Raw genomic sequence first — 26,458 nt, forward strand, 5'->3', positions numbered from 1 at the left:
TCAGGATGCCTAACGGGGGAGGGGGCCTGCTGACCTGCCCAGAAGGAGAGGCCACGTCACTGCGGCACCTGCTGAGCAGCAAATGGCTTTATTGGGGAGGGGGGGGACAGCGACGTGCCCACCCTCGTGGCCCCGGCCCTCCCTTGCTGTGTGGGCCTGGGGGCTCCCCTCGGGCAGGGGGCTCCTTAGGGCCCCATCTCAGAGGTTCGGTTCAGGCCGGCAAGGCCGGTATTGCGTGTAGGGGCAGCGCTGCCACGGGAGCCTCAGGCGAACTTCACCAGGCGGCCCAGAGTCTCCGCAGCTTTCACGCGCACCGCGGGGGCCGGGTCCTTGAGCAGGAGCTGGAGCGCTGGGGGACAGGGAGCCGCTGCTGGGGGCTCCTCTGCGGCCCTCTGAGAACTGACCGTCCGAGCCCGCGGTCCCGCCCACACCCCGCTAGCAGCTGCGGCTAAGGCTGAGCCCCCCCTTTCTTGGCGCGCTGAGCCTGGGGGCCAGGACCCCCGAGGCTCACACCCCACCCTGTGCGTGGGGGCCGCCCGCCCACCGCCCTCCTAAGACAGGCCTCTGCCGGGAGGGCTCAGGAGCCAACGGAAAGATAGTTTTTCCTTTTTTAGTGTTTTTTAAGCTCTTTTGGAACAGTCAAGAAGTTTCCGTGAATTACTAGAGACGATGAGGTCACCAGTGACAGGGAAAAAATCCTTGAAATCCAGGAAAATCACTTAGTCCCCCCTGGTGCCCACAGGGTCAGCGCGGCCCAGCGCGCCGTGGGGGGCGGGGCCCAGGGCTGGGGCTCACCCGCCAGGAGCTGTTCCAGGTCCACCTGCGGCCGGCGCTCAGCCTCCACGTGCAGTGCCAGGAACCCTGCGGGGCGGGGGTGGGGCCGGGGTCAGGGCCCGCGCCGTGGGGAGCGGGAGGGGGGCCCAGGGCAGCCTCACCTGTGAGCATGGGGGCCGCGGCGCGGATGTCCTCCCAGCTGCTCTTGAAGTAGAACAGGCTGGTGCTCAGCAGGCGGCCCAGCAGGTCGGGGAAGTGGTGCATCTGCAGGAGGCCCTCAGTCAGGCCCCGCCCCCGCCCTGCCGCCCCGCCCCCGCCCTGCCCCGCCCCTCACCAGGTGCTTGCAGGTGGTGTTGAGGAACTCTCCGAAGTGCAGGCCCCGGCCCTCCTGCAGGTGCTTCTGGAAGATGGCTGCCAGCTCCTCACACTCCAGGTTGGGGCCGCACATGCGCAAGGCGAACCTGCAGGCCTGCAGGGCACAGGTCGAGCCCTGAGTCCCTGAGTCCCTGAGTGAGTCCGGCCCGGCCTGCCCATGCTCTCTGGCTACTCACAGCAGCCACTGGGGGCTGGGGGTCCTGCAGGTGCAGCAGCAGGGGCGCGAGCCCGCCAACAAGCTGCTCCAGGAAGACGTCCTCGCAGTCCCCCTGGCAGGCTTTGTTGAGGTGCCCGAAGAGGCGGATGGACGCAGAACGGAACTCCACCTTTTCCTGGGGCGGGGTGGCGGGCGGCAGGTGTCACCCTATGGGGCCCTCCCCAGAGCTGCCCATCCGTCGACCCCGGGGCCCGGCCCTGAGCGTGCGGTGGTGACATGGCTTGCGGGGCCCGGAGAGGAAGGGGCAGGAGCCAGGCTGGCGTGGCCAGGGGCGGGGCTGGCGGGGCCTACACTGTCGAAGAAGGGCCGGATGCGGATGGCAACGTGCAGCAGCACCGAGCGCAGGTCCCAGGCCTCCACCAGGTCCAGCAGCCTCGCGAGGCCCACCATGGCCTCCAGGGCCACCAGGCTGTGCGGGTCATCCCCGTCGTCCAGCCCACCGATCATGGCCGTCAGGAGTTGGGGGCCATGGGCCCGTACCTGGGGACGCCACACACACCTGTGTGCCCAGGTCATGCTGTGGAGCGGCCCAGCGCCCCACCCTCCCGGTGCCACCTCCGCGTCCACGCCCACCGCCTGCCCCGTGCCCACCTGGGTCTCCTCACTGGCTGCAGTTCTGCCGTCTCCCTCCCGGGGACGGGGCCCCAGAGGGCTGGCCAGCCCCTCACCTTATCCGGGGAGCCCGAGGCGACGTTGGCCAGGCCCCGGAGCACCAGTCTCCGCACACGGGCGCACGTGTCCTTCTGCCGCGCCAGCAGGTTGTCCAGCAGGGACTCCAGGAGCATCAGGTCGTTCACCGTGTTGCTGCTAAGCAGCTGGGGGCAGAGGTGCTCTGACCGCCCTTGCCCCACTAACCCCAGGCTCGCCCCGCCCCCTCCCCACCACTGCACTGGGCAGCCCTCCCAGTCGCAGGTCACTTTGAGGAGGGGACGTGGCGAAGGCCAGCTGAGGCCTGTATGCCAAGCCTGAGCTCCTGGCCTCCCCGGAACTCCTGACCCAGCCCCACCCTGGCCCCTGCTGCCATGGCCTGGGGCAGGTTTTCCAGGGGGAGGCCTGAGCCTGCCTGTCGGGGAGGGGTCCCCGCTGCCTCTATTCGTGATCTAGAGCACGTGGCTCCTACCTCGGCCAGGAAGGCTGTGGAGCTGACCCTCTGCATCTCGTACACGCTGCTCTGTGTGGCGAAGAGCGCCTTCATCATCAGGGGCAGCCGGGGGCCCGCGAACTTGGCCATGGCGCTGGGAAGGAGGCTACACTGGGCAGGGCTGGGGCCTCAGGCCTCCCCCGAGCACGTCCCACTCCCATGTGGGCCTGGGGGCACTTCCGCCTCCCAGCCTGCACTGTCTGCGCCCTCCAGCCCGTGAGCCCCCCGCCCGCTGCCGGGCCCTGCACGTCCTCCCCCTCCAGACACGCCCCTCCCAGCCCGCCGGGCCTAGAGACCACAGCTGCCCCCACGCACCTGCTCCTCATGCTGGGCCCCCTCCCAGGCGCCACTGGGGGCCCCCGGATGGTACCTGAACAGTACCTGGCTTGTTAGAGCCCAGCCAGCACCAGAACTGGGGTGCGCGGGCCGCGCCTGCTCACCTGGCCAGCCGGGTGACGCCCTCCTCGTGCCCAGCCGAGGTCCTGAGCAGCTGCCAGCCCCCCTCCAGTTCCATGCGCTGCACCACGTCATCGTTGCCGCCTCGGAGAAGCACGGCCTGCAGCGCATCCACTGCGGAGCTGCGGAGACACGGGTGCGGCTGGCAGGGCTCCCAGCTCAGGCACACACCTGTCCTGCTGGCAGACATGCCCCGGGGCTACCCAGCCTGCTCCCTACCAGCAGGATCCTGTGGGGCGCAGGCTCTGGGCTCTCCCCTCCCCCTCATCTGGGCACCACTGTGGACCCTCTGGTCTCAGGCAGACTGCTCCTGTCTCCCCAACCCCCATGAGGGGCAGCTGGGGGCTCTGCAGGTAGTGTCCCCAAGGCCCCTGGAGCAGTTAAGGCCCTCAGGTTAATTTTAGGGTAACAATCAGCTGTCTTCACCTGCCTTAAAGACCTTCATTTAATTAAAAAAAAAAAAAAGGTGAAAAGAAAATAGAGAAAACCCTTCATAAAAATGAATTCAAGAGGCAGACCAGAGCCTGACTCCTGCCTGGGCCAGGCAGCCCCGTCTGCCACGCCCCGCTGGCCCTCTCTCTCGTAGGAGGGGCCCAAGGAGGCAGAAACCAGCTGGAATTGCGCGTCCACCCCCCTCATTTGATGAACCCTTCCCCAGCTCAGGCAGAGGGTGCAGGGCTGCCAGTGAGCAGGCAGCAGGGGCAGGACCCCAGACAGCACTGGGGACAGCAGTGCTGGCCCAACATGGACCTGGCAGAGACTCACACCACGACCTGCGGCCCGGAGAGACAGCACGTCAGGGTCCCCAGGGCCGCACAGGGAGGGCCTCAGGGCCGTGCCCCCAGCCCCGTGCTGACCCCCTCTCTCCTGACATCGACCACCTCCCGTGTCAGGGCCCGTGTGGGCCCTCAGACGTGAGCGCATCAACGTAGGCGCCGTCCCCGGGGCTCCTGGCCCAAGGGCACGTGCCCACCCCAGGGCAGTGCGCTGGACCGTCCTCGGGGCGGTCAGGCGTCAGCTGCACGGGGTCTTCCTGTGACCTCGACGGCTCAGCCGCTGGGGTGCAGGGGCAGCCAGGGGCCTAGGCGCTTGGAGCGTGAGGGCCAGGCCTCGCCAGCTGCGCAGCACAGGCCTCACATCTGGGGAGGGGCGGGGGTGGCTGTGGGGGCATCTGACGCGCTTTTGGAGGCCCCGTGACTGGTCCTGGCCCAGGGGTCCCGGCAGCCCAGGAAGCAGATGCTGGTAGACTCCCCCAAGCCCGCCGTATGCACACAACCCCCTGCCCCCACCTGGGCCCAGCTCCAGCCTCATGGTCGTCCCGGGGTGGAATGAGGGCTGTGGGGGTGCCCCTGGTGGGGGCGGGGAGGGATCTGGTGTCCACCGACAGCTGGACAGTCTCCCCGGCTGTGCGTCCACAGACTATACCCAGCTGGGTCCCCACCCCAGGGAAGATACTGGAAGGTGGCTCCCACTGTCCCAGGAGCTCTGCAATCCCAGCAAAGGCCCAGACACGGGGGGGGGGGGGGGCCCTGGATGTGGGGCGCCCACACCGACTGCAGGCACAGAAAACCATTCCAGCCACGCGGTCACCGGGCAGATGCCCACGGTGCCTGCCAAGGAGTCCCGCACGGTGTGGGCAGGGCCGGGCCACAGCTAGGGCCCAGCAGCTCTGCCCCTGGCTCCACACCCTGCTCCAGGCCTCAAGGCCCAGAAGAGGTGCCCCTGGCTCCAGCGAACGGGCAGTGGTGAGGGGCAGGTCTGGCCGAGGAGCAGGTCGACGATTCAGAGGAGGTTCCTCCCCTGCCTGTTCACCCTACTGCCCAGACTTGCCGGGGGTGTGGCGTTTGCAAGGGTCTGACTTGCTGACGAATGGCCTCCGTCAGAGCCAAGGCCTGTGCCTGGCACTGCACGCATCCTGGCTCAGGGGTGGCCCCCCAGAACCCCTCTTTGGGCCATGGGGCTGTAGGCCCCACAGCTCAGACCACGGTGCTGGAGCCGGTGTGCTAGGCCCGGGGTTGCTTGGGCCGTGTCTGCTGGGCCGTTCACATTTCCACCCGGTCTGCACAGTCAGTCCAGGCCTCCTGACACACAGCCTTCGCTGGAGTGGACGCGTTAGTTCTGCGGTGGGGCAGCCCCGCAGTGGGGCGGGGAGAGCTGACTCTGTCCCTCGTGTGTCCCCAGCCAGACACTGGGGAAGGGTGGGGAGGCGGCCAGGCTGACAGTCACTCAGGCTCCGGTGGCCCCGGGGCGTCAGCTTCCTCTGCTCATCCTGTGGCCCCAGACAGCTGTTTGGAGCCCCGAAGAGCCACCAGGGGGACCAGGAATGTCCCCAGGAGCTGAAACAGCTCCACCCTGCCGTCCCCAGGCTCCTGCCCCAGGACCCAGGACCCAGGGCCCCAAACCCCAACGAGAGGCAAGGGGAAGGTGCCTGCACAGGCCGGTGGCACCAGGGGCCTGGCTCTGAGCCAACCTGGCATCACCCGTGTGGCAGCTGGGCCCTCCCCAACAGGGCTGGGGGCCGGGGCCAACCCAGGTGAGAGGCCGCTCTGGGGAGGCAGGGAGGCTGCTGCGGAGTTTCTGTCCGAAGATGGGGGGCCCCAGTCAAGTGTAGGAAGAGCCAGAATTTGGAGCTGAAGACTGAGGTCGCAAACACAGAGCGGGCTCGCGCAGACCCTGCCGTGCCCAAGCGTTCCTCGCACTCCGCCCTCCCAAAGAAGGCGCAGCTCACAACCCATCTGATGTCCCCAGGAAGCCCCGCCCCGACTGTCCCCATCCCTCCTGCAGCCCAGGGAAGCTGCACCCCCAGCAGGGACAGCAGCCCACAGACGAGGGTGCCAGGGGCGGAAGGCGGGGCCCGCTTACCTGCAGGGTTCGAGGCTCCGCGAGGCCAGGCCTGAGCTGGCGCTCTTCCTCTCCTTGGCCTGCAGGTTCCTGGGCAGCTGGACACCCACGGTGCAGCTGACCCGCAGCAGCAGCGCCGCAAACAGCTGGGGGTAGAGCTCCAGCACCGCCGGCCCAGACGCCGGGGCAGACGCAACCTCGTACAGTGCACAGGTGGCCTGGGGACGGTGCCACCTCAGCCTCAGTCCTCCCCGCCCCAGGCCAGGTCTAATGAGGCCGGCCACAGCGAAGGCTGGACCCTGCACCCCAGGACCCAAGCTAGCCTGAAGCCCCACTTCCTTAGCAGGTACCCCGTGTCCCCAGAAGTCTTGGGCCCTGGGAGCAGCAGGAGGCGCCTGAGGGGCGGCCGGGTGGGCGGGACGAGGAGCTCAGCACTGGGGCAGGAGGCGGGCCCAGGGCAGTGTGGCCGCGGGGGGCCGGGCTCCCAGCATCTGCTCTCGGTGCTTCAGCAGGAGGGGGAGGAAACTCTCACAGCTGCTGTACTGTGGACACGCTGCCAAGCTGGGTTTATTCTTTTTCCACAGGGTGAAACAGAGGGCGCTCCCTCGGGGACCGACACCTGCGGGGCCTTTACGAGCCTGGGCTCCAAGCTTGCCTGCTCCGGTGCCCCAGTCAGCCGCCAGGTGCCTGCAGGGTGCCACCCAGGCCCACCCCCCCAGGGGCCCTCCCGCAGCGGCCACGCGGCCCCGTACCAGCCTCCTGGACCGGCAGCGGGGAGGGGGGATGGGGGAGGGGCCAGGCGTGCCGCCCCAGAGCTCACTCACCGCAAGGGGCGGCAGGGTGGCCACGCGGTCGGGTGCGCTGCTCAGCAGGAAGGCCCGGCTCTCCTTGAACGGCACGTCCCCGCTCATCTTCTCCAGGAGCAGCCCCAGGACCTGTGTGGCGAGGCCGGGCTCCACGGCCAGCGCCCTCCACAGGGTGCAGGTGTGGCTGGAGCGGGGCAGGAGGACGGTCACCCCGAGGCCACTGCCGGCCCCTGTCGTGCCCAGCAGCCTCAGCTCCAGCCAGGCCACGAGCGGCACCCTGACCTCAGACCCGAACTCACCCCTTCCTCTGACCCAGTGGCCTGCAATCAGGCGGCCCGGGGGTGAGCAGAGCTGGCAAGAAAGGGTGGTACAGGGCCAGGGAGAGGAGGCGTCCCCGGAGCTGCCAGAGCAGACACTGGACTTCCTTGGAGGGGGGCAGCGCCACCCCAGGCCGCGGGGGCGCCTACAAGTCACTTTTCCCGCACCGAGCAGCACGTGGCCAAGGCAGGCAGGCATGTGAGTGAGGTCAGGCGGAGGCTGCGGGAGGCCCGAGCAGCCTGCAGACCCCGGGTGCTCAGACACACGGGAGGCGGCTGTGCGTCACGTTTACGGAGAGAAGTGACCGACTCCAGATACCTAACTGGACCCGGAAATTCTAAAAATAGCGCACATTTGGAAGCCAGCCAACAGCCCTCTAGAAGTGAGACACGGGGACTTCCCTGGCGGTCCAGTGGTCAAGACTCTGCACTCCCAATGCAGGGGGCCCGGGGTCGATCCCTGGTCGGGGGACTAGATCCCACATGCTACGCGGTGTGGCCAAAAAGACAAAAAAAAAAAAAAAGAATTGAGACACCTAATCCTGCACTCAGTGACATATTTGGCACCAGCCTGGATACAGCAGGAGAGAGAAACAATGAACTGGAAGATAAATGGAGGGAGTTACCCAGAACCCGGCAGATAACAATCACGGCGGAAATTCAGAAACAGACATGTAGGGGGTGGGACGAAAAGGTCTGGCAGACATTCGAGAGAGTGTCTGAAGAGGAGGGCTGAAAACCGGTCAGAGCTGATGACAGACACCAACTCACAGGTTCAATAAGCCCGGTAGCCACCTGGCAGGACAAGGAATGGACACCCACCCACCCCCACCCCCCAAAGGTGCAGAGCGCCATAGACAAGGGGCACCTGGTGTGTGTCCCTCACGACCTCGGCACTACCTGGACTCACAGGAGCCAGAAAAGGACACGTCCTCTTACTCAGACTCAAAGAAAGCACGCGCCCAGCTCGAGTCCCAAACTCTGGCAAATAACCTCCGAGAAGGACAGCTGAATAAATGCATGTTCAGACGCACGAAGTGGGGCTTGTCGCCCCCAGGAGCCGCACGGGGCTCTGGGGGGTGCGCTCCAGCGGGAGGGCACCAGGGCCCCTCGCCGCCCAGCCTCTGCACACCAGGCAGCTCTGCTGTGACGCGGCGACGGCAGCCACGGGCACGGACAAGGAAACGAAGGTGTGCTCGCTCCCGGAACGCCACCCCGGACACGGACGTTCCGGTTGCATGTGACTTTCTGGACATGAAATATAATTCTTTGGACTTTTCCCCAACCGTTTACAAGTGTAAAGCCCATCGTTGGCTCAGAGGCAGCGGGTGGTGGGCAGATTCGGCCCTGGCCGCACTGTGCCCACCCTGCCCTGACGACCCCGCTCCTATGAACACGCAAAGCACTGGCACAGCAGGAAAGGAGGGACAGCAGCACCCTGCACCCCGAGGACAGCAAAAGAAGCAGGAGAAAGTCCAGAGGGCTCCACTGACGCCACGTTCAAGGTCAGGCAAAACACACCTCTGGCAACAGCAGTCAGACAGCGGCGACCTTTCAGGGAGTTTCCACCGAGCAGGCACGGAGCCCAGTAGGGGCTGGATGCCTGCCCCATCTCCCGCTGCGTGCGGCTGAGGCCCCCTCAGGGCCTGTGGCCGTGTGCGTGCTCCTCTGCGTGAGCCGCACCCATGAAAGGCAGGGACGCAGAGCCGAGGGGCGGGTGCGTGGGCAGACACACTGCCCGCGCAGAGCAGCCATGACGATGACGGGCAGGGCAGGGGGCCGCCCCTGCAGAGGCCTGCACTGCCCAGGGACGCTGTGCCCACGCGGTCGTTCTCAGGGCCACCGCTGGAGAACACAGAGTGTGCAACTTCCAGACTAACTGAGTGGAAGATGAAATTGTAAAAAAGACCCTGTCAATCTAAAAAGGACAATGAAGACGATAAAGAAAAAAGACCAAGAGAAGACACAAAATAAGACAGTGAGTTTAACCCCAACTACCTCAGCAACCGAGAGCGTCTATTTACCCTGGAAAAGGAACACACCTAAACTGCGAGGGCAAAGAAAGGCTGACAGTGACGGGCCGGAGAGGTGACAGCGGCAGACGCTGACAGGCGTGACCTGGGGAGAAGCCACACACCTTGGAACCGGGGGCCCAGAGCGGCGCCGGCATCTAAGTGAGAGCAGAGCAGGCAGCGCGAGCCCACGTCTTGACGGCAGGTGCAGGCGCGTCCGGCCACCCGGGCCGTGGCCACGGGGAAGGGCTGTGCTGCCTCCCCGCACAGGGGCCTCCAGGAGGCCACGGGTGCCGGCCTCCACCCACGCCGTGGACAGCAAACCAAGGCAGGAGCAGCGGGCCCTGAGCTCTGGAAGCACTGGGACCACAGCAACGGCCACCTGGAGGCCTCGGAGCAGGAGGGGAGGGACCCCAGGGGCTGTGGTCCACAGGCGGGGCCGGGCACAGGCCCTGGCGCGGAGAAGTCCTGCCCTGAGAGCCCGAGGATGGCGACTTGAGGGTCACCGATGGGAGCTCGGGGACCGGGGTGCGAGTGGGGGGCGGGTCAGAGGTCCCACACTTCGCCCCGCCCCTGGCAACCATGAATTCCCCCTTCCTGGCTCAAGGAGGGGGCCTGGCCCCAGGGGTCTGCTCACAGATGATGGTGGACGCCCTCCAGAGAACCAGCCCTGAGGACTGGCCAGCACAGCCCATGAGAGTGAGCCTGTCTCTACCCAGTCCAGGGCCGGGGTCTCCAGGCTCCCATGCAGAGGGGCTGGGGCCCGTGAACACCACACCAGGGTGGGAGTGACCCCGGAACGTGGAGCCCAGGTGGCTGGAGCCCCGTCCGCCCCCGCAGGCTAGTGGGCACCACGTACCTGTCAAAGGGCAGGGGGCTGCCCAGAAGGCTGGACACCACGGCAGCATGGTGCCGGGCCGCCAGGACGTACACGCTGTGCTGTGCGGCCTGCAGGACGTGCTCCCCGTGGGTCTCCTGCAGCTTGGAGCACAGCACGCTCACAATCTCGGGCACCTGTGGGCGAGGAAACCGCGGTTAGGCCTACAGCGGGGACACGCCCACACCAGGGGCCAGTCCCCCGTGGCCAGGGTGCAGGGGCCCCGGGGAGACTGGCTGGCCAAGGTGGGGGGAGGGAAGTCCTGTGAGATCAGAGCTCCCTGCTGCCGGCACCCGATGGAGAGCCGGAGCCCAGAGCCCTCGGGGCCGAGAGAGCCAATCCCACATTCCACACGGGAAGCGACGGGGACCCAAGAGGGGCCGGCCGGGAGGAGGCACTGAGACACACACAGGCGTGTGCAGGGCATATCGGGACGGGAAGGCCCCGGGGTGAGTGCTGAAGCTGACGGGGTGACCCAGCCTGTCCCTGGAGGCAGGACACACACGGGCTGCGCGGCCCCACACCACCTCCCGTGCAGCCCTGTGCCTAGACTGAGGCCACAGCTGGGCCGGGAGAGGGCCGGCAGCCTCAGGCAGGCTTCATGGGCTGCAGCTGCTGCAGAGGCCACAGACGGGCACCCAGGGCACGGTCGCCAGCGTGGGCCCCGCGCCACGGGGGTGCTGCCCACGACGGTCTGGGCTGCGCAGCTGGGAAGCACCCTGGTGCAAGGTGAAAGCTGATGACAGCACTGGACACGGCCCCAGGGACATGGTCCCCGGGACGGGCAGCTGGCAGTCCTTGGGCTCCGCCAACCCTGGGCTCCTGGGCAGGGCTGGCTGAGGAACCTGCCCGGGGACCTGGGCCGCAGGAGCAGCGGGAAGGGACTGGCGCGGGGGCACGGGGCGTGGTCCTCGGCAGGGGAGGCGGCGCTGCGTGCCCAGTGCTGCCTGGGCTGGGCCTCAGGGAGGGGCACTGCCGCCGCCATTTCTCGAAGGACTTGTAAGCGTAACGAGGCTGTTTTCTTTTTATGACCTCGAGTCCAGAAGGTTGATAACCCCGCTCACAGGCATCCGCACCTCCTTCTAAGGACCTGAACCTCTTTGCTTTGCCCCCGCCCGCCTGCCCAGCCCCTCGGCCGGCCCAGCCGCGTCTCCCTGGCGAGACAGGCCGCCGCACTAAGGAGCCTCCCCGTGTTCCTGCCTGGGGACCTGGGCGGGCAAGTGGTGCTTTAGTGGAGCAGCCTTCGCCGCCGCTGGGCCGGTGCCCCCCGCCAGCCGTGGGCACAGCGACGTTCGCAGACAGATGCGCCGGGACGTTCCAGTCCACGGCTGCCACTGAAACAGGCCAGCCCGTCTCTGGGGCGAGGGGCACGGCTCCTCTCCAGTCTCCCGGGCTCTTTCTTGGTCGCCTGAAGATGTGCAGGCCTGGCGGACTCGCGCACTTGTGCGGTTCCTGCGCAGACGCGGAGAGAGCGGCCTCCCTGCAGAAGCCTGTCCCTGTCGCCCCAGGTTCTCAAGCGTTGGAGTACAGTTGCCCGTAGATATGCTTCGCGGTACGTGGAGCCTCTTACGTAATGTTCCGCTTCCTCACTTCGCCTTCTTGGACGTTGGTTCTCCTTCTGTGGCTTGTCTTGACAGAGCTTCCTCCCTAATCGTTTCCCTGGGCTCATCCATCTTCTTCTCTAACGTCGTCCTCGCTGTTGCATGTGCTTCTCAGCAGCTGTACCCGCTGGCGCCCGTGAGCAGCTTGAATCTGCTTCCTGCGAACCCTGATGGCAGCGCCCGGGCGCTCAGGCGTGGCGGGCTCTGGGGCTGCATCGGCACCGGGTTCTCGGCTTCCCAGGACTGGTGAGCAGGAGCCGCACCCTAGGCCTGCAGGGCTGCTCCCGCGCCTCTCGGTGGCAAGCCCCGTGGGGGCCCTTTAACCTCCCCTCACACCTGGTCTAGGCTGTTTCCTCGCAATAGCCTCACGGAGCTGTAACTGCGCACCACAGACTTCGCCCATTCTAAGTGTACAAGTCAGTGGTTTTCGTATATTCACAGGGTTGTGCAGCCACGATTTTAGAGTATTTCTATCACCCGAAAAGAAACCTCATTTCCACCAGCAGTCACTCCCCAGTTCCCCCGCCCCACCCCGGCAACCACGAATCCACTTTCCGTGTCTGGATTTGCCTCTTCTGAACATTTCAGAGAAATGGAATCACACTCTATGGGGCCTTTTGTGACCAGCTTCTTTCACTTTGCCAAGTGTTTTCCAGGCTCCTCCATGCTGCGGCAGGAATCAGCCGTCACTCCTTCCTGCTGCTGAGTAATGTTTCACTGAACGGACAGATCCAGCTACTAACTGATGGGCGTCTACGTTGTTGCCATGGTTGGGCTGCCAGGCACGTGTCGGTACAGGTTCCCATGGGCATGGGCCCACCTCTCTCGGGTACACGCCTAGCAGTGGAACTGCTGGGTTGGGCGGCGCTTCTGTGTCTAACGCCTGCCGGGCTTCTCTGCAGCAGCGGCTTCACTTCCCACGCCCGCTGTTTATTAAGAGAAGTCTGTTCTTTCCCGGCATGTCCGTCCTGCCCTCCACCTGACCAGCCTGGCTTGCTGGCGGAGGGGCTCAGCCCGGTCACGGGTCACCTGCTAGGACCACTTTTTCTGATTTAGTGTCAGAGAAACTCAAAGTCCAACAGTGTCCAGGTGTCTCTAGGGGGTCCCCCTGCCAGGCTCTCAGGGCAGGAAAGAAAAGGGTGGCCCCACGGCCCCCATGGGTACCGATACCAGTGACCATGCCACATGAGACAGAGGTGGCACGTCGCAGACAGGCTGAAGGTTTAAGTCAGGAACACAGCACCCGGGGTGGGTGTGCTGAGTGTGTCTGGGAGCCTGAGCCAGGAGGAGACAGCCCAGCAGCTCCCTGAGAGGCCAGGAGCAGGCTCGGTGTGTTGGGCCCAAGGAGAGGCACCTGGATTTATCAAGGACGGGTGGGACCCGAAACTATTAAGGAACTCCTAGAAGAAAACAGGGGGAAATCTTCAGGACATTAGGTTTGGCAATGATTTCTTGGATGTGATGCCCAAAGCACAGGCAACAAAAGCAAACACAGGCATGTGGAACTATATCAAACTTTAAAACTTTTATGCATCAAAGGACACGGTCATGAGTGTGAAAAGACAACCTATGGAATGGGAAAAATATCTGCAAATCATATATCCAATAATGGGTTAATATCCAGAATATATAAAGAACTCCTACAATTCAACAACAACAAAAAAATCAAATAATCTGATTTAAAAATGGGCAAAGGACGCAAACTTCTCCAAAGAAGACATACAAATGGCCAACAAGCATATCAAAAGACGCTCAACAACACTAATTACGTGGGACGTGCAAATCAAAACCAACATGACATACCACGTCACACCCATCAGGGTGGCGGCTATCGAACCAACAGGTATTTAAAGGAAACCGTGATTAGAGAAATAGAATACAAGTTAACACAGAGACACTTGATATACAAAAATATTAAATGAAAGAATATTACCAATATTAATAATTATAGAGGTCTGTTCATTTCCTCTTTTAGCTAATTAAAATAATATGCCATATTGTACTTCTGAGGCTTAGGGGAAAATGTCCATTCCTGAAGAACTTTCGTTATGTAAAATATATATATATATATATATACATATAAACATTAAAAAAGGAGAAAACAGGTATTAACAAGTGCTGGTGAGGATGTGGAGAAACTGGAACCCCTGTGTGCTGCTGGTGGGGATGTAAACTGGTGCAGCCACTAAGGAAAACAGTACGGCAGTTCCTCAAAACATTCAAAATAGAACTACCCTATGATCCTGCAAATCCACTTCTGGGTATTTACCCAAAAGGAAACAGGACCTTGAAGGGATATGTATTACACCCACGTTCATAGCAGCATTATTCACAGTAGCCAAGAGGCGAAAGCGGCCCAAGTGTCCATCCACAGATGAACAAGCAGACAAAATGCGCCGTGTGTACACACACACCAGGACCACCGGCGGCCACTGCCTGCGGCCTGGTCTGTCCCCTCCCCCCACACAGAGCCTCCAGGGCACCTCTCTACCACTCCAGCCTGACCCGGAAGCCCCACTGAGTGCAAGATAAGATCCAAACCTTGGCCCATCAAACCCCGACGAGGACTCACGGCCGTGCCCTGTGCCGCCCTCCTCCTCCCCCAGCCCGCTTCCACTCCCAGGAGGAGTGCGCCACGATGGCACGCTCCCCTCCCGGCGCCGCGCCGTGCACTGCGGCCCCTCCCCCGCTCCCTGGGATCCACCCAGTACAGGCCCTGCACCCAGAATATACAAAGTGCGTCTGCAAATCAATAAGCAAAGCACAGACAAGCCGGAAGAAAGATGGGCAAGGCTGGTGTCCTCACAGCAGACGACGTCTGAACAGCCAGGAAGTGTGCCAAAGCGTGCCACTGCATAAGCCGCCAGAGAAACGCGAACAAAACCCAACCAGGAAGCCGTTACACACCCACCAGAAGGGACAGAAACGGCGTCGGCAGGGGCGTGGCATGCGGGAGCTGAACGGCCCGGAGCGCCATCTGACAGCCCTGGGACAGCTGCACGGGGGGGGGGGGGCGGGGGGCCCTCTCCTGCAGGCCCCAGTCGCTCTCCTGGGTGTGTCTCCAACCAAAATGTACCCTCAGGTCCAACGGACCCGCGCTCTGGCAGCACTCTCAGTGCTCAGACTGGGAACTGCCCAAGCGCTCACGGAGGTGGGTGGGTGCGTGACGTTGCCCTCACGGCGGGGAGGAGCAACGCTCGGGCCAGGCCGGGAGACGCGCCGTCTCACAGGCTACCGCCATGTGGGGCAGACGTGAGGCCCCTCTACATGAGGTGCGCGCCGAGGCACGGTCTGTGCTGCAGAGCGTCTGCTGGGGTATAAGGGACTCTGGAGTGGGTAGGACCTCTGCTCCTGCCTGTGCGAGCCCCCAAGGCCATGCACTTAGGACAAACCCCCTTTTCTGCTGCTATGCTTCACTTTAATGGGGAGCTTAACTCTCCCTCTAGGCACATGGGACCCCACCTGCCAGGCCACCGGCTCTCCAGGATTCAAAGACACGCGTTCTAGAAATCCCCTGATCCTCGGAGCCTGCCTCAGACCTACACCTACGAGGACCTGGGCACGTCTGTCATGGTGGTTGCCGATGCATGTCTGGGAACTATGTGGACAGCCACGTGAGCTCACGGCCAGAAGGACTCAGAGGCGATGGGCAGGGCAGCACCTGAGTGTCCCGGGCACCTCTGCTCTGGGCCAGACCCGCCGTGGAACCCTTTGTGCAGGCACCTGGGGACCCTCTGGACCTGCGTCTTCACCAGCAGGTGAAGCAGGGAGCTCAGCCAGTGCTGGCTCGGCGCCAAGTGATAGCCCCTAGCACTGACATTGCCCTCTCGATTGCCTTTTCTACCCTTAAGTTCTCAGCAGTTACTTTCACTTAATTCTGTCTTCAAAGAGAAGAGAAAGATTTGTCCAAATCAGGCCCACAGGGAAAAGGAGCTGAGCACTGAGGGCCAAACCTCCACAGGGCACGGGTTGGGGGTGAGGGAGTGGGGTGGGGCGCCCCAAGTTACCCAGCCCCGCCCACCCACACTCTTGGCCTGTCCCAGACAAGACCACGCCCACGCCTGGCCCCTGACGAGCCCCGCGCCGGCCACGCCCCTGACCGCCCCCGCCCATCCGAGCCCCAGCCCCGCCCAGCCCCACCTTCTCCAGGAGCACGTGGCCCCGCTCCTTCAGCAGGCAGTTGACGATCACTGCAGCGGCTCGGGAACAGTTCTGGTCGGGGTCTCCCAGGCCCTCAAACAGCGTTAGCAAGAGGCTGATGAGCTGATCTGGCGGGAGGCGCTTGCCAATAATCTAGGAGGACAGTTGCGTCAGGAAGACTTGAGAGCACAGCGTCAGCACACCTTCCAGGCGTAACATCCCAGGGGCTCGAGTTTCCTGGGAAGGGCTGACATTTCCGCCTCTCAAATCCCTCCTCCAGCCTTTCCCACCCTCATACAAGCCCTGTACGCCTTCGGGAGCTCCTGCCAGTGCAAGGGTGCGGTGGCCCATGCACGGGAGCCCCTGTCCCCAGACTGAAGCCTGGCCAGGTCCCGGAGGCAGCCTCCAGGGCCTCCAGGCCCAGGCCCCTGGAAGGGGGGGGTCCCTGGGCAGCTGCAGGGCCCAGGTCAGTGTGCCCTCCCTGAGGCTCCTCCTGACCGGTGGGGTGGGCTGGGAGTGGCCCTGGTGGTGCAGCCTCTCTAGAACTCTCTAGAATGCAGAGAGTCAAGGGTAGATGGTGGCATGTTCCACCCTGGACCGCCCGGCCACCAAGACTCTACGGACCTTCAGCTCCCCCTGCAGCCCCTGTCCTTCCCTCCACATAAAAGAGAGCAACCAGAAGTTAAAGCAGATGAACTTTGTACAAAGAAGAAATAAAAGTGGTTTAATACCCATGAAGTCTGATCCCAAACACAGAGTTCCGCTGTGCCTGGACTCGCCCAGGGCGGGGCCTCCGCTTCCCAGTGTCTGAGCCCGCCCCCACCCGACAAAGGGCCCTGTTGACCCCCTCCCCTTCCTTCTTTGGCTGGAGAGAAAGCCTCCTGACCCCTGTGGGCCATTTCCAGTCACCAAGTGGGATAACAGCGCCGCCCTGGCTTGGGGGCTCACGGGTGGGCTAGGGGCAGCTTTCTCAACCCTCTGGGGCCGGAGCTGAGCTCCTGCCCACACCCTCCCCGCTGGGCCTCGGAGGGAGGGGGGACCCCAGCAAGCACAGGAGTGGGGGGGAGGTGGTGCTGGACACCGAACTCTCTGAGTGAGACCCGTCCGCGTGCCCGGCCCGGCACCCGTGGAGCCCATGCAAGAGAGGAGCTGCCGCAGAGGCCCCCTGGGCCCCGACGGTGCGGCCCCTCCTTCCCTCGCAGAGGCCCTGGCAGGTACCTGGGCTACGCTGTGGCAGGTGTGGAAGAGGATGGCGGGGTCAGGGTGCCCCAGGCCGTCCTTGAGGGTGAGGAGCTGCTCAACCACATCGTCCTGATAATCGCGGGAGAAGCCTGCAGAGGCGGGAGGGAGCGCAGGGCTGGGTGGAGGCCTCCCCTGGCCTCCAGAGGCCCAGACTCTGCTCCCTCACCACACCCCCTGCACCTCTGCCCAGCCAGGGGCTCACCCTCGTAGCCCAGCTGGAGGTAGAGCAGGGAGTAGACACAGCTCACAGCCTCCTGGCGGGTGGCAGGCCATAGGTCCGCGCACCGTGGGGAGAAGAGGCCGAGGAGGAGGCCCAGGTTGTGGAAGGGCACCAGGGCCTGGAGAGGCAGATGTGCGGGTGCTGGAGGGGCACGGGGGCAGAGGTCCAGAGATGGGGGCTGGAGCTCTGGAGATGCTGCGGTGGGCAGGTGCCACCCACACCCAGATTCGGGCAGGGGTGTGAGCAGCAGGGCAGCCCCTGTCCACCCCTGTGGCCAGCAGGGCCCCTGTCAAGCTCCTCCTCCTGCATGGCGAGCCCCACCCCCCAAGTGCAGGTCCCTAAGAGGGGAGGAGGGCCGGGCGAGTAGGTGTGTGCAGGCAGAGGGACGGTCGGGCTCTGCTGCCTCGGCAGACACATGGGAAGCCCCCGCCCCAGAAGGCAAGGCCCCCGTCAGGTAAGGGGGCTGCTGCGTGAGACCCCTCTCCTCCTAACTGGGTCCTGGTCCCACCTTTCAGAGCCTTTCCTGCTCTCCTCAAATACTAAGCCTTCCCGACCCTGCTCTTAGCAAAGGGCCTTGTTTCCTATGCCCTGGACCTGGGGATGTCAACTTCCGCCCCCGCCATCACTCAGCCCTCGGCCTTCCCGGCCCCACCACCCTGCTGTCAGCCCCCCACACGAGAGGCCTCCCCAGGGAAGCAGCCCGCCCCGCCCCCGCCCTGCACGGGCTCCTAAGGACGTGCAGGGCTCCCAGGCTGCTGCTCTCCCAGAAGTCACTAGAGGGGACCTGCACAAGGCAGGGAGGCTGGAGCGCTGGACAGAGGACCCCCCAGCTGCTGTTCTCTTAGAGAGGGCAGAGCTCTGTCTCATCACAAACAAACATGAACTCTGGTTGGACCAGGGTTACATGAAAAACAGGCCACAGGGGAACCTGGGTGGGAAAAGCCGTGTAAGCGAGCAAACAGATGCTTCTGGAACACGACGAAAAAGAAATACTGCCAACCAAATCAAGCATCGCGCTTAAGAGTGAGACCGTAAAGGCTCGGGGCTGCCGCCAGCTTTCATCTTCAGCACGGACTAACGTGCATCAACATCGGGGGAGAAAGGCCAAAGTCGCGGCATTTGTAAACTATGATGACTGTATCTGAGGAGTACAGAGAACTAACCAAAAATTCACTAGAAACAACAACGGAATCTTATAAACTAGCCAGTTCCTAAATACCCAATAGTCCATAGTTTTCCTGCCTACCAGCAATCAGCAAATTATTAAATACAGTGGAAGAAAAAGTTACGCTGACAACGGCAACAGAACCTGCGACCCAGAACCTGCTTCTGAGGGGCCCAGGGGGACCTGGATGGAAAGGTCCATTATTAAAAGATGTTACTGCTCAACACACGAAAATGTGGGGTGCGTGCCCCCACAAAGCCGCGCTGGGAGCATCTGAGGACTGCGTCCAATCTACCCTAAAACCCCCTGATTAATGGCCTTGAAAGAACCGTGAAGTTCTGAAAACGTAAAAAGCTGCTTACTCTTAGCAAATATTAAAACGCATAATAACCGCGCGGTTCTTGGACCAAGCTCCTTCTCCCCCGCTCCAACCACCGAATAATACTTGCCTTTTCCGCAGCATTTCGTGGGTTCACATCCCCCTGCCTTTGCCCAAACTGCTGCTTCTGCCGCGAACGCCCTCCTTCTCTCCTTTCACACCCAGGTCCCCATCACCCGTTCCCTCCTCCGGGGAGCACGTCAGGCGCCAGTCCCGGCCCATGATCCCGCTCCCAAGGACGAGGGTGCCCATCAGATCGACACCGGGTGGCCAGCCCTGAGGACAGTTCCTGGCCCTCATGGCTCTCCGTCCACGGCTCAGGAAGAGGACGGTGGCACTCGCTGGGACGCGGGATGAGCCCAGGCAGCAGCTGGGCGAAGGGCAGAGAGCGTGCTGGCATTCAGAGACGCAAGGGCCGCAGGCAGTGGTCCCCAAGCCGAGGGGCCAGGACGGGGACAGGGCAAGGGAGTGGCCATGCGGGTCGCCACCTGGTACTCACGCTGATGTGCAGGTGCTTCAGGAAGTGCTGAAGCAGGCAGGCGCTTAGGCCAAGCGCCCGCACCCGCTCGTGGCCCCTCGGGGACTTGATCCATGGGCTCAGGTGCTGGGGAAGAGGGGGCTTCATATAGGTGCCCTGCCTACAGCCACCCTTCTGGGTGGGGGGGCCAGCGTGCCAGGTCAGAGCAAGCCCCCTGTGCAGTGCACCCCGCCCCGTCACTCCGTCCTGCTGGCCTGGCTCATGGCCACGGCCACCCAGAGCAAGCCAGGCATACAGAGGGACAGGGTGTTCCTAGGAGTGGGTCGGCCCTGCACCAGCCCACCGCAGTACTGCAAAGGGCAGGAAGCCATGCCGCAGGCCACTGCAGGCCAGGAGGGCATGTCCGGGGCACCTCAGGGTCTCTCCATCCCGGCACCATGTGATGGGGGGGCGGGGAGAACCAGCTTGGGGCCCCCATCTGGGTCGGGGACTGCACCCATCTGCATACCTGCCCAGGCAGGATGGGGTCCCCCCGCCGCTCACAGAACCCCCCCCCCACCTCCTTGCATAGCACACCACAGGGTCCCCACGGCGCCCCTGCCCCGGGGAAGCGCACACCCACCGCACACCTCCACCATGACCTGCAGGCCCTGGGGGGTCATGTTTCGCTGAAGGAGGCTTGTCAGTAAGTCCTTGAGGGCCTGCATGGTGTCCAGGTACAGGGGCTGGAACGAGAGAAGCGGCCGGTCCCGCCGTGACCCTGCCACCCGCGCACGGGCACCCACGCGGCCAGGGCCATGCTCATACCTCCTGGTGGCTGTCCACCCCCTCGGGCTCAGGCAGCACGGCCATAATGCTGTGTAGGCAGCTGTGGATGAGGTCCGCCTGCGCCTGCCCCTCCAGCGCCGGCTCCAGGGAGCTGAGTCTCGAGTTAAGGGCCCAGCACTCACGCAGAGGGGCCCCCCGGCCGGGCCCCCAGGCCCCGGAGGAAAGGATACGCCAGGTAAGTGCAGGCGAGCATGGCCTTCTTCCGCATGGGCGTCCTCAGGGAGTCCGAGGGCTCGGCCTTGATGAACTCCTGGGGGAGCAGCCGCGGGATGGCCCTTGGCCACAGCACTGGCTTGCCTCCCAGTCAGCTGCCGCCCCTCACCCGCTGGGGAACTCAGGCCCCTCCCCAGGCCCCGCCGGCGCTCACCATCATCTGCGCCACCAGCTCCGGCTTCCTCAGGAGCTGGAAGGAGCTGCCGTGGGAGCTGCTGCGGACGGCCTGGCTGGCCATGCAAACGCTCTGCGCGAGGCACAGCCTCAGGCCCAGGTCCTGCGGGGACGCTGGGCTGCAGGAAGGCACCAAGGCCCGAGGCAGCAGCCGCTCCCTCTAGGCCCGTGGGGCTGAGCCAGGATGGGGGCTGCCCACAGCAGCGAGACCAGACCACCGGCCCGCTCTTCCCTCCAAAGCCAGAAACGCTCCCCTCCACTCTGGGGCTCTTGGCCAGCCCCGCACGTGGGCCACGGGGGGTCTGTGAGGGAACCCGGGGCCCTCGGCTGTCTGCCCGGCCTGGGCCTGGGGGGCCCCGGGTCACAGCCCCGGGCAGACGCAGTAGGCAGACGCCCACTCCATCCACCAGTGGGGTGGCTGGAGATGCTCCCAAGGTGGAGGGGAAGCCTGCTGCCCAAGAAGAGCCCCGGCAGAGGGGGGCTGCCCCCCACTCAGTCAGAGCGACCACTCTCAGCACAGCCCCACCACCCGGCAGACTGCAGGAGACCCGGGGTGGAGGGTCTGCTCTTTAAGGGGAGACCCAGCCGCTCCAGAGGGGGCTTCCAGGTTAGTGCCGGAGAGTCCAGAGGGAAACACGTTAGTGAGGCCAGAGGCCACTGTCACTGGCTGCAGAACGCACCCCTCCCCGGCGCTGCCAAGAGGGCAGCCGTGGGCGTCAGGGAGCAGAGCCAGGAGAGGGGCTGCGGCCAAGGCCCCGCGCCCCGCCTGCGAGCCCTCACCTCCCCCTCCTTCCCACCCACCGTCCGGGGCCTGGGCCAGAGAAGGAGCTCCTGGGCCCCCATTCTGCTCCGAGGCGGTGGGGACAGGCCCCGGAGGGATGTCCCGAATGCTCTGCCCTTGCACTGGGACCAGGGAGCCCCAGTGAGCACTCCTGGCTGCCGCCCCGGCAGCTCACGGCCCAGCCCGGAGGAGAGAGGAAAGCAGAGCCCCGCTCCACTCCTGCACACTGTACCTTGGTCTCTACCTTTATCCCCAGAACCTGAACGACAGAGGTGACATGAGTTAGCGCGTGAGGCCCCAGTGGCGGCACCCCTCCCTCTCTCCCTCCCCGTGCCACGGCCGGGCACCCACCTTGGTGCTGAAGCACTGGGACATGTTCCGGAAGATGTCCGACTCCACCCTGGCCAGCAGCAGCTCGCGGGGGGCCCGCGCTGCCACGTGCCCGTAACACAGGATCAGCGCGCTCTTCACTTTCTCCACCTCGTTCTCACTCCGATCCTGAGAGGCCGGAGGAACCAGCGGGGCTGTGACACAGTCACGCCCCCCAGCAGCAGCCCAGCACTCCAACCCCACGTGCGCGGGAAGAAGGGCACAGCTGGTTGGGAGGAAGGCGCCACCCCACCCAGAGAGCCCCAAGGTCGGGAACAGCAGGACAGGATAGGACTGGGCAGGCTCGGGCCTGGTGGGGACCAAGGTGGGAGGGGCACGCAGGAGGAAGAGCTGGGGGGCTGAGAGCAACGGAAGGGCCAGAGGTGGGGTCCCTGCCTTCGCTTGGGGGCTGCCCAGGAGCCCCCCTCCGTCCTCAGGGCCTGTTCACACTACACAGCCCTGAGACTCTGTCACTGGCTGACCCAGGCACAGGGAGACTGAAAACCTAGGGACAAGGGCTGGGGTGGAGGCCCACAGCGGGGGTCCAGCCCCCAGCGGGGCTTCAGCGAGCACACAGCCTCCACTGGCCACCAGGGGGCAGAAGACGCACAGATAGGCGGTGGGACAGGAAGGTGGCCGCCCCATCCCTGCTGCCCAGAGACCCTCTCATTGCCCCAGTCAGCAGCTGGGAGGGAGCCCTCATCCGCCAGCCCCGCCCACGACCGGACGCCAGCTCCCTGACCCACCCCCAACGTGCGAGGCACCAAAGCCCAGGAAGCGCCAGGCCCAACCCTCCACCCCACAGAACCTCGAAATGCAGGTACCACGGCTAAGACCAAATCACAGGCCAGGCCCACCCCAGACCTCCCCTTCAGCTGTCAGCCTGACCTTTGTACCTTAAAAATGTTGAAAATGCCGGCGGATTTTCTGAACACATCTGACTTTACGAAGTCCTCCAGCTGGGCCAGGGTGTCATCCAGGTGGGAGCTGGCACAGATCCCAAAGCAACAGGCAAGGCCCTGGGGAGGTACACAGGTGCACTCACACCTGGGCAAGGTCGGGGACGGAGAGAGTACACACGCATGCGCACACCATCCGGTGCATCTGTGCACACCACACACACACACAGGTACACACGCTGGCTACACGTCTGAGAGGACAGAGAGTGACCACTGCCAGCAAGCCTGTGGGCACCCGGGCTTCCCGTGGGGAAGGGGCGGCCACCTCACGCTCGCTCTCCTCCTGGTATCTGGCGGTTTCCAGCAGCTCCTGCAGATGCTTTCTCACCACCTCCTTACTTGAAGCAGCACCCAGGGTAGTTCCTATGCATTTATACAGGAAGTTCTGCAACGAAGTCAGAGAACAGGGCTGTGCCTGGCTCCCGAGTAGAGGGGTGCCCAGCACTACCAAAGCGCTGCCCCCGGCAGAGTACGCCCTGAGTACTCAGAGTACGCCCCTGGCAGAGTACGCGCTGCCAGCGGACGCGGGAACCCACGACACTGACCGCCGCAAGGACCAGACGAGCTCTGGGCGGTGTCTGAGGAGTAGGAGGTGGGTGCGGAGCCCCTGCATCTCCCAGCCGTCAGCCACTACGAGGAGGCTCCCAGGCCTTCCCGTCCAGCCTCTGCCAGGACCACAGGGGCCACCAGAGACAGGCGCAGGGAGCGAGTGACAGCACCAAGGAACAGGAGCTGAGGGCCACGCCCACAGCGCCCCGCGGGTTGTCCTCCCACACCTCCCCCTGCATCTCCTCCTGGGGCGTTCCCCCTCCCCCTGCACCTTCTCCAGGGGCGTCCCGTTGTAGCTGGGTAGCTGCTTGCACATCTCCAGGCTCAGCTGGCAAATCCACGTGTTGTCAGACACAACAGCTAGAGTGTCGCGAAGGAACTGTGGGCAGGAGCTCTACCAGTGAGGGGCCGGAGCTCGGCCTCTCACCGCGCTGGCCGGGGAGGGACCCAATGCCTGGCGGTGTCACAGGCACGGACCTCAGGGCCCTGTGCCATGGCTCTGAAGGGTTGTGGATCACTTTCGAGCCCAGACAAAACAAATTCTGGGGGGTCAGACACGCACCACACAGGGGCACAGACAGCTCTGAGCCAAGCAGGGGAGAGGAGAGAAGGCTCCAGTGGCCAGAGCAGCTCAAAGCCCCTGTAATTTGACTCCATCACAGCAGGGTGACAATCTGTGAGGCCAGTAGGCAGGGCTCCCCCCCAGAGACACCCACCTGTCCCTCTGCCCCTCCCCCAGCCACACCGTTAGGCCAAGGCAAACATCACAGCCCTGGGAAGGTACAGTTCCCCTAGCGTGGCTGCCCCAAGCTCTCCCCGCCCAGGCCAGAAAGGGCCCCTGGGTCCAAGACAGGCTACGCTCCCACCTCCTCTCCCTTCTCTCACCATCAGCAGCTTCTCCTCCCATTCCTTCCGCGACAGGGTTTCCTCCGTATATCCTGAAACGACCAGTCATTCACTCAGCCCAGCAGACAGACCCATGCCCACAGGCAGGAGTGCAGTGCTCAGAGCCCCGCCCCCAGCCTGGCCCATCAACGCTAGCACAGAGGAAGAAAGGGCTGCGCCCACATCCAGTGTGCTCCCAGGTGACAACCAGCAGGGGGCATCTTTTCAGCCCCACTGTCCAGGCCCTTTCCTGAACCACAGCAGAGGCCATTTCTTCCAACTTTCAAAACCCTGGTCCCCACTGGCCAGGCTTGGTGCCGACTGGCTGAAAAAACGCGACCAGAGGACGAGTGGCGCCGCCCCGCTCTGGGCCTCACCGTCCAGGTGCTCCAGCAGCAGGGGGATGGCGGTCGCCCACCGCTGACCCAGCATAGGATGGATGTCCCGGTGAAGGACGCTCAGGAGGCGCAGTGAGGCCGCCCCGCGACCGTCCCCCAGGTAGGGGCTGGAAGACACGGCCTGGAGGAGCCAGAAGTGGGTTCTCCACCGGCGCCCAGGGCCACAGCGCCCCAACGCCCCACATGAGGCCGAGCACGGCCTCCCAGGTGGGGCAAGAAGCCCCCAGAGATGCAGCTCCCCAAAACTCCGCCTGGAGCACCTGACAGTTCCCACTGCGAGACAGTGTCCTTCTCACAGCAGTGACAGCGTGAGGACGGGGACAAAGGCAAGAGCCCACTCCTCCCCGCCATCCCCAGAGTGCGGCTGCCCAGCGGCCACCTGCCTGGGGACGTGATGCTTCTGGGAAGGCAAGCCCCCAGTGCGCTGCTTACCAGGAGCCTGGTGGCCATGGCGTAGGGAGATGGAAGGGTCACTGCGGGGGAGACAGACATGCAACACTCAGGGCCGCCCGCGCCCTGGGGTCAAGGTGGGCTGGGGGGCCGGGCCAGGGCCGGGGGCGCACCGTTGCCGTTGTACTGAATGAGGAGGGCGTGGGCCCCTGCCTCCTGCCTCTTCTGGGCCAGGTGCACGAGGCTCCTGCAGAGCGGGGTCAGCGCCCCGGTGAAGCGCACGGGAACGAGGAACTCGAACAGGTATGGCCAGAGGACCTGGGGGCAGCGGCATGGGAGTCTGCTCCCAGGTGGGCGGGCAGCAGACCCCCGGGGCCGAGGGGTCAGGAGGGGCGCGGTGGGTCCCAGGGGGTGGGTGGGCGGCACTCACATCGCCCATCCTGTCCACAGTGGTGCTGACCAGGTAGAGGGTGCTGACACTGATGGCCCGCACGCTGTCTGCCGCCAGGGCCTCGCTGTTGGCGCCCAGCTTCTGAGGCTGCAGGAGGGGAGGGCGGAGGGTGTGCTCTCTGCTCTCCAGGTTACACCATCGTGAGCTCTGGCCCTGAGGACACGGCCTGAGCGAAGCAGGACAGACCCTGCCAGCCCCCGCTGAGGGGACGCCCATGCCACCTGTCACTCTGCACCAAAATCACCCAAGGAAGCCGGCTCACCAGGCTCGGTTCAGCCACCAGAACAGAGGGAACCTTGACTCCGTCCTGATGGGCAATGCCGACGTCCACAGAAACCGGAGGCCCTTTGTGGACCTGATAATAGGCTGAGAAAATGGCATTTTCTACGAAGAACAGAGACAAGCTCTGGAACCCGCTGGGCCAGTGGCTTCTCTCAGACCTGAGCAGACAGTGTTCCAGGGCCCGGCTCCCCGGGAACCTTCCACGCGGAAAAGGACTCTGCTCTCCAAACACTCTGAGTCTTCAACTCACGCTTTGAAATACCAAAAAGCAAACACTGAAAACCAAGAGAAATTGGGAAAACTGCAATGACTGTAGGAGACATTTAACACCTCTCCCTGAGAAATCAAAGATGGAGTAGAAAAAATAGAGGTATTTAATAGGGCCTAAACAGCAATTTTTAAAGCATGCTCTAAAAATATAGATAAATCTTAATACCAAATACACACAAACAACTGGAAAGTCTGACCACCTATTAGGCTAAAAAGAAGATCTCAACAAACTCTCAGAAGCAAAAATAAACCTGTGGCCAGATTCAACGTAGAGAACGCAATAAAATTACAAACCCACAGTAGCCACGAAAAGCGAGTCACCTAGAAAACTTTAAACATCCTAAAAGAAACCTTGGGTTAATAAAGAATCCACACAGAAACCGCAAACTACCCAAGAGTGAACGCTGAGGACGCATACAAAGCCCAACAAAGGCGCAACTACCGGGACCCACAGACCAAGAACATCAACTGAACCTGAAAAATACTATCGGTGGGAAAATATTAATATGAACCAAGAACAAGAAAAGCATGTGAAAGAGTGTAACAATTAAACACAGAATGTGATTCAAGAAATTAATAGTGAAATAGTTAAGAAAGAAATCACTGACGTGGAAGAACAGATTGAAGACTTCAGGGAAATGAAGAAGAAAGATATTAAAGTGCAACATTCAGATAACAGAAGTGCCGGAACGAGAGAGACAGAAAAACGGAGAACAAGAAAAAATTAAAGAGATAAAGGAGACTAATTCCCCCCAGAAATAAAAGAGAAAAAGAGCTCATCTGAAAAGTGTCCACAGAGCTAGAGGTAAGGACAGGTCAGGTGAGCCTGGAACATCTTCTTGTGCCAGAAAACAAGGAAAGGCTCACT

General features: G+C 63.3%; 1 protein-coding gene across 14 annotated transcripts in view; it reads right to left on the reverse strand.

Moving 5' to 3' along the window:
* Positions 1-69: 69 nt before the first annotated feature.
* Positions 70-26,458, reverse strand: part of MROH1 (maestro heat like repeat family member 1) — a 68,445-nt gene continuing 42,056 nt past the window's right edge. For 2 of the 14 annotated variants that reach the window (XM_067712565.1, XM_067712569.1), the window contains 30 exons: positions 25,018-25,125; positions 24,761-24,905; positions 24,630-24,670; positions 24,177-24,318; positions 23,800-23,852; positions 23,186-23,293; positions 22,631-22,750; positions 22,303-22,425; positions 21,389-21,535; positions 21,270-21,296; positions 20,237-20,359; positions 20,040-20,119; positions 19,849-19,960; positions 19,664-19,766; positions 19,063-19,167; positions 17,002-17,160; positions 16,776-16,888; positions 15,558-15,710; positions 9,799-9,953; positions 6,629-6,794; positions 5,826-6,022; positions 2,948-3,085; positions 2,487-2,601; positions 2,035-2,181; positions 1,658-1,846; positions 1,326-1,481; positions 1,109-1,243; positions 936-1,038; positions 796-861; positions 70-349 (listed from right to left, as the gene is read on the reverse strand). In XM_067712565.1, the coding sequence (XP_067568666.1) occupies positions 264-349; positions 796-861; positions 936-1,038; positions 1,109-1,243; positions 1,326-1,481; positions 1,658-1,846; positions 2,035-2,181; positions 2,487-2,601; positions 2,948-3,085; positions 5,826-6,022; positions 6,629-6,794; positions 9,799-9,953; positions 15,558-15,710; positions 16,776-16,888; positions 17,002-17,160; positions 19,063-19,167; positions 19,664-19,766; positions 19,849-19,960; positions 20,040-20,119; positions 20,237-20,359; positions 21,270-21,296; positions 21,389-21,535; positions 22,303-22,425; positions 22,631-22,750; positions 23,186-23,293; positions 23,800-23,852; positions 24,177-24,318; positions 24,630-24,670; positions 24,761-24,905; positions 25,018-25,125 (3,615 nt within the window). In that variant the 3' untranslated portion in view covers positions 70-263. Of the gene's footprint in view, positions 350-795; positions 862-935; positions 1,039-1,108; positions 1,244-1,325; positions 1,482-1,657; positions 1,847-2,034; positions 2,182-2,486; positions 2,602-2,947; positions 3,086-5,825; positions 6,023-6,628; positions 6,795-9,798; positions 9,954-15,557; positions 15,711-16,775; positions 16,889-17,001; positions 17,161-19,062; positions 19,168-19,663; positions 19,767-19,848; positions 19,961-20,039; positions 20,120-20,236; positions 20,360-21,269; positions 21,297-21,388; positions 21,536-22,302; positions 22,426-22,630; positions 22,751-23,185; positions 23,294-23,799; positions 23,853-24,176; positions 24,319-24,629; positions 24,671-24,760; positions 24,906-25,017; positions 25,126-26,458 lie in introns of those variants that run through there. The other 12 variants (XM_067712568.1, XM_067712571.1, XM_067712570.1 and 9 more) reach the window with 12 other exon arrangements.

Source organism: Pseudorca crassidens, chromosome 17 (genome assembly GCF_039906515.1).
Source record: "Pseudorca crassidens isolate mPseCra1 chromosome 17, mPseCra1.hap1, whole genome shotgun sequence".
NCBI lineage: Eukaryota > Metazoa > Chordata > Mammalia > Artiodactyla > Delphinidae > Pseudorca > Pseudorca crassidens.